This window comes from Punica granatum, chromosome 2, assembly GCF_007655135.1.
Source record: "Punica granatum isolate Tunisia-2019 chromosome 2, ASM765513v2, whole genome shotgun sequence".
Lineage (NCBI taxonomy): Eukaryota > Viridiplantae > Streptophyta > Magnoliopsida > Myrtales > Lythraceae > Punica > Punica granatum.
Window position 1 is genome coordinate 40,670,361 of NC_045128.1, and position 6,281 is coordinate 40,676,641.

The window sequence follows — 6,281 nt, forward strand, 5'->3', positions numbered from 1 at the left end:
ACGACCTTGAACTTCCAAATTTTGTTGATTAAGCCGAAGCAAACTTGAATTGTTGATTGATAAAGAGAAAATAGGGAAAGTATGAAAGAGTTTACTGCTGCAATAGCTCTCTGAGGTTTGAGGATAGAGCCTCTGTCTGTCTGTCTGTCTGTCAGGTTTCGCCCTGCCGCGAGGAAGAAGAAGGAGAAACAGTAAATAATATAATAAAATAAAAAATTTTAAATGGGCTGTTGGCTTACTTGGGTCAAAACCAATATTTATATTATTATATATATATATATATTTTAATTTCTTAAGCCATCATATAATGATTTATATGGGTTGTACCTATTATTTTTATTGGTCTAAACACTGTATCTCATCTAATTGGTCATTTATTAAATGTTCTGTATGAGTTAGAGTTTTTTCTTTGCTTGTCTGAAAAAATTCTGTCCGCGACAGCCGCGATTCTGTTGCGTAATACTGTGAAATTCACTACTGCGACAACTGCTTCCGCGAGCCGCGACTGCAATTTAATTCCTTGGTCAAGAGCTGAGATTGATCATTTCAAGAGGCAATGGGAAATTGAAATCGTGATCCCTGTGTTGCATTTCAAACAAGCGCTCAGAAGTTAATGTCTTCTCTACTAACTGCGCTCTCGTCTTTACTATGTAAGCAGAAGAAATGCAGTCAAAATCATTATGGCAGGTTTGTAGATCTACGGATTCCATGCTACATATACCTCGTACTAATGTCTTTTATCTCCACACAGTACATATATTGTGGATTAATTGGTTCACCCAGGTACAGGAGCTGGGCTTGGTGCACTGCTTTTCACCACGTTAGTAGTATTATGGTGTCGCCTGGTCCATATGATGCTTTATGATAAACCAGCTTATTTATCAGCTCGGAGAGAATGGAAGGGCCGTCTAATATCACAGAATCTTTGGAAAATAATCAACTATTTTTATTTTTTTTCCCACTACTGACCGGTGCACTAATTATCAATCCAGGAAGGTCTATCATGGAGCAGCATTCTCATATTGGATTATCTACTTGGCATTATTCTTCCCCAGAAGTTTCTGGGAATAAGTAGTTGAATGTTCTGATATCTCGTCTTATTACTTTTAAGGAGATTGATCTCCTTTTTGCTTCCGATTCGGCCAAGCTATAGGAAGGACTTCTTCAATGTTGTCTACTAGCTACCATGCAAAATGTCCACGATTCTGATTTTGGATCACGTAACCTATCGAAAGACCAAGCTTATGTCTGCTTTGCGTTGAGAGGAACTGAAATGGATGCTGATGCAATTACACTGTCGGACATCCACCCGCTCTTACCTAGTGAAACAAGGTGAATAAATAGTAGAATTTCTTTGTTCCATAAATCAGTGTCACTGGATTTAATAAGGCATAGCATATTCCCCCCGAAGCGGCAGGGAATAAGCTTTTGTTCCTTGTTTTGATTAATTTTTTAGTGTGGATCGATGTTAATGATTATGTCCCTTCGTGCAAAATTAGGACCGATGAAGATGATAAATTGCTTGGATTGTGTGAGAATAATAACAACAAAGACTTCCCATCTCAGGATCAATCAACCTTCAATGTGGCCCATTGACTTGTCAATGTAAGGAGAATAATCTATTCTTCCTTCCAATTACCCCGTCTAATTTTGGACCACATAACTTTACAAACAGCAATGCGGCCTATTAATTCGGTGTTATCGATATGCTATTTCTTGATGCTATATGCTTCAAAACTGTAGAAACATCTTCAAGGAGATAATACCATTTAAAGTCCCGGATTTTACTATATGCCCCATCTATACATTCTGCAATTATGCCATTTCCTGATTTTTCTTGTTTCAGAAGCCTAAATTCTGATCAATCCAATTACCGGCCGGTGGGTGGACAGCCCAACTGATGAATCCATCATGAACATCTACCTGGACAATTGTGACTGTTGATTATAGGACTTCTGCTAAAGAAATCGAATTTCAACCTATCCAGAATTCAATTTATTTTCATATAAAATAAAATGTTTCAGAGATAATTCAGAGGATGAAAGAAACTAACAGACAAAACATCAAATCGCTTGGAATTATTGGGGATGACTATTCCAATTGAGAAAATTGAAAAGAACGAGGAAACTATTGACTTTTTTACGATTTGTCTTACTAGCTACCGTCCAAGATGTCCAAGACGTCATAACTCACCAGAAAGTGATGCAGATTTTTTTTTATCTCCACGTACGTCATGTGGATCGATCTAGCTCTCGCTGCTATTGCTCAATTTGCATGCAGTAAATCTTCCAGCTAGGTCATGCATCAAGAATGCCAGAATGCCGCCCCTAGGAAAACTTCCAGCTAGGTCATGCATCGGCTTGATTTACTTGTTCTCAAAGACCTTAGTTTTGATCGATCCAATTATGCCGGTCGGAGAGAACCAAAAGAATTGAGTTCATAAGGATCCGATGCACGGTGACCATGGAACCCCAACCCATTTCATGATGTCTTAGTCCACTGGCCCTAATATAATTTTTATCTCTGTACGGATCATTCCACCATGGAAAATGGTCCAAAGGAAAAATCTCAACAATTAATACATGTCATCAGAGAAATTACTAACAATCAACTACATATTGTATGTGTTCTTCTCTGCTTCTGTCTTCTTTCGCGGCTGGGAGGCCTTTTCCATGTCGCGATGTATCGTCTTTGAATAGTTTCAACAGTGGATTCAGCTGAAAAGTCTTAATTCAGCTCTGTACTATATGCATATGAGAATATATATGATCTATGATGCAATTTAATATCTCCCATAGGCATATTGTTTTGCACAGCTCAGCTTGATTCATACAACGTGTAGCGATATGTCCTAAATCCTCTATTTTCCAACATCCCGAGGGACAATTATTCATCGGTGCTCTCTACGAGCCTTCCTAAAAGCTCATGCGAAGATTCTCCGAAAAAGCAGGCAGTTGACCCGGTTGACTTACTTTTAAAAGTGGTTTACTCATATGAAATTCCTTTGTGCCCATTGACTGAAGCAAGGTCAGCAGGCGTTCGGCCCAAGGGAAATTCTGGGGATGGGTCTGAAAGAACACCAGGAGAAGCGCCATGGGAGACAAGAGCAGCAACTGTCTGCTCCCTGCATAAACAAGATAAGGCTCAATGTTAAAATTAACAAATGGTTTGCTTATTTTTAAGGCTACGTATTCAATAAGAAACCAATACAAAAATAATGAACAGAAATAATAACATATTTAAAAGCCTGAAACTTCCAATAGCAAAAGTGCAAGAGAGGCATATCGTAAAAACTTGAAACATATAAATTGATGACTCAGAGTCTCTGTCTTCCCAATAAATTGCTATTGAAGCTTAAAAGCATGCCTCACTTGGACATGAAATGGAATAGACTACATGATGCATTATACGATTATGAACTATAAAAAGATGAAATGCTCAGCAATAGCATAAAATCAGAGAACAATAGCAGCAATGGGCAATAACAAGCTCTCCCGACAAAATATCCGGATAAGGTGCGTGTGCATAAGGGAGGGGAAAAGAAGAGACAGAGCTGGAGGATCCTTGCCTGCCATAGAATGCAGCCCAATGAAGTGCTGTCCATCCATTAGCATCACGGAAATTGATACTAACTCCAGCAGCTAAAATTGGTCTAATGGCCCAATCATAACCAAGAGCAACAGCTAAATGTAGTACACCTTGCCCTTGTTCATCTAATAGACAAGGTCCCTTACCACCTTCAACAACTTTATGAAGGAGCCATGAGTACAGCTTCTCTTTTGTAATTGTCTGAAGAGCCCGTTCCTTCGTCTGGCTCTGAAAGGAACTCTCAGATGCAGCCTCTAACACCTGCACGTTCTCATCTTCCTCCTTCAATGCTATGATCTTGTTAATAATTTTCCGTTTCTCCATAAGGCCCTCATAAGAAATGTCCAGATTTCTGATAGAACTCATTGACAAGAGCTTCTCTAGTTGCGTATGAAAGTGTATCTCATTCATGTAAAAACTGTACACATCTCTCACATCCACATTCGCAGAGCCTGCTCGATAATCAAATTCACGAACTTCACTACAAGCCAACCTATTGGAACATGTAACATAAAAAGGGACTTGTCCAACACTGTGGCTTGGAGCTAGGCAAGAAAGAAGCCCATCGCCTAAAACTCGTGTTGGAACCTCCACTTCCCCAAACATACATGACCAGTTACACTGTGCCACCTCTCTTTGATTCTTCAAGAATGCTCCTACAATCAGTACCTGTTTTGCAGAAATTAAGATAACTGCATGTTAGATATGAGAAAACAAACCAATCAACTATATATGCGCGCATGAATAAACACAAAAAAACATACAGAAAAGGTGCTCTGCACCTTTTCTGTATGTCTTGATGCTATGCTTCAAAACTGCAGAAACATCTTCAAGGAGATTATACCAATTAAAGTCCCAGAATTTACTAGCTAAGCTAGATGCCCCATTTATACGTTCTGCAATCATGCCATTTTCTGATTTTTCTCGTTTTAGAAACCTAAATTTAGATAAATCCAATTACCAGCCTGTGGTTGGAAACTGATGAATCCATCCTAAACATCTACTAGGACAATAATGACTGTCGATTATAGGACTTATGCTATGGAAATCGAATTTCAACCTGTTTAGTATCTCGATTTATTTTCACGTAGAAGAAAATGTTTCAAGGATAATTCGAAGGATGAAAGAAACTGACAGACAAAATATCAAATAGCGTGAAATTATTGGGGATGACTTTTCCAATTGAGAAAATTGGAAAGAGTGAGAAAACTGTCGTCAAAAAGTGCCACATTAACAATTGACATTATCCAAGAGAAATATATATCTTTAACTATAACTAAAAGATGTCACAAAAAGTCTTTGAACAATCTTCATTTTTCTTTTTTCTTTTTTGTTAGTTTGTACACTATTTTCTCTGCTCGGAGGTCACGCTCGAGGAACTCTACTTAATTACTGAGACTCTTTAATTTCATGCCGTATGATATGAGTCTATCATGTCCCGACCCCAGAGCTAAGCCTTTTGGCATAATATTTACTCCGTTTTGCTTAATTGGAGCGTACACGGATGTTTAATCCTTTAGAGACATGGAGCGGTGCTGGCTTCATTGCCTACGTGCAAGATTTACTAAAAAAAAAAACTTTTAATTTGTAATGAAATTGTAATTTTCCTTCCCCTAACGCTAAAATTTGATAATTTATTAATTAAAAGTAAATTAAAATAAAATAAAACGGGGAAGTTATGCGTGTACCCAAAAAGTCTTGTATGTCATATTCAAGTACGTGAAGAACTTTTTACAATGTTGTCTACTAGCTATGAACCGTCCAAGATGTCCACAATTCCCATTTTGGATCACATAACCTATCAGAAAGACATGGAGATCTTTTGCTCCGCGTCATATAGTCATATAGATGTATCTAGCTCTCCATGCTACTGCTCAATTGCAGTAATGTCTTCCAAGAATTCCCAACAATGAGTTCTTCGAGTTAGATCATACATTGGCCTGATGTACGTGTTTTGAAAGACCTGAATTTTGATCGATCTATTAATGCTGGGGTGTGGAGAACCAAAAGAATGAGTCCATAAGGAAAGGTCTCTCCCATGCACAGTGACCATGGAACCAAAAGCAACATCTCAATATTACATGTTAGAGAAATTCTTGAAATAGCAATCAACTGCATATTGTTTGTCTTCTTCTCTGCTTGAGTTCTTTCCACAGCTCGGAGGCCGGTTCCCATGTCGATGTCGCAATGTATAGTCTTTGAATTGTTTCAACTGTGGATTTAGCCGAAAAGCTTTCATGAGTCTTTAGAATTTTTGTCTGTATTATTCAAATGAGAATATGATAAAAGATGCAATTTAATTTGCACAGCTCAGCTTGATTCATGCAATGCGTAGGGATGTACTAAATCCACGATTTTCCAAAATCCCGAGGGACATATATATCGATGCTCTTAACGAACCTTCCTATAAGCTCCTGAGAAGATTCTCCGAAAAAGCAGGCAGTTGACCTTGTTGACTTACTTTTAGTATCGGATGGCCACCCTCTAGTCCATGGATCATAAGCCTATGGTGAACACAAACAAACGTTCTGATAAGAGTGGTTATTTACTCAAATTTTCAGGGAGGCCTCACAGATCGATTCTCCGATATGTAATAGATCCATCTACGATAAAGCTATTCTTGCTGTGCTTGCAAGAGTTTGCAATTTATAGCTCCGGTTGATTTTATATGTAGTAACATTTCAATGTCTGTA

General features: G+C 38.2%; 1 protein-coding gene across 1 annotated transcript; it reads right to left on the reverse strand.

Annotated features, from left to right (window-relative positions):
• Positions 1-2,985: 2,985 nt before the first annotated feature.
• LOC116193997 (calmodulin-binding transcription activator 1-like) lies at positions 2,986-4,494 on the reverse strand. The gene is made up of 4 exons (XM_031522737.1): positions 4,371-4,494; positions 4,209-4,257; positions 3,569-4,081; positions 2,986-3,124 (listed from the first exon to the last, which is right to left on the reverse strand). The coding sequence occupies exons 1-4, from the start codon at positions 4,492-4,494 to the stop codon at positions 2,986-2,988; spliced, it is 825 nt and encodes a 274-aa protein (XP_031378597.1).
• Between the last annotated feature and the right edge of the window lie 1,787 nt (positions 4,495-6,281).

What these genes read in the sequence shown, in the direction of transcription:
- LOC116193997 (XM_031522737.1), bottom strand. Translation starts at nt 4,494, where the DNA reads ATGATTGCAGAACGTATAAATGGGGCATCTAGCTTAGCTAGTAAATTC. An exon ending in TCAAAGAGAGGTGGCACAGT is followed by an intron (nt 4,082 to 4,208) that starts GTAACTGGTCAT and finishes ATGTTCCAATAG; the next exon opens with GTTGGCTTGTAGTGAAGTTC. An exon ending in TGGGCTGCATTCTATGGCAG is followed by an intron (nt 3,125 to 3,568) that starts GCAAGGATCCTC and finishes TTGTTTATGCAG; the next exon opens with GGAGCAGACAGTTGCTGCTC.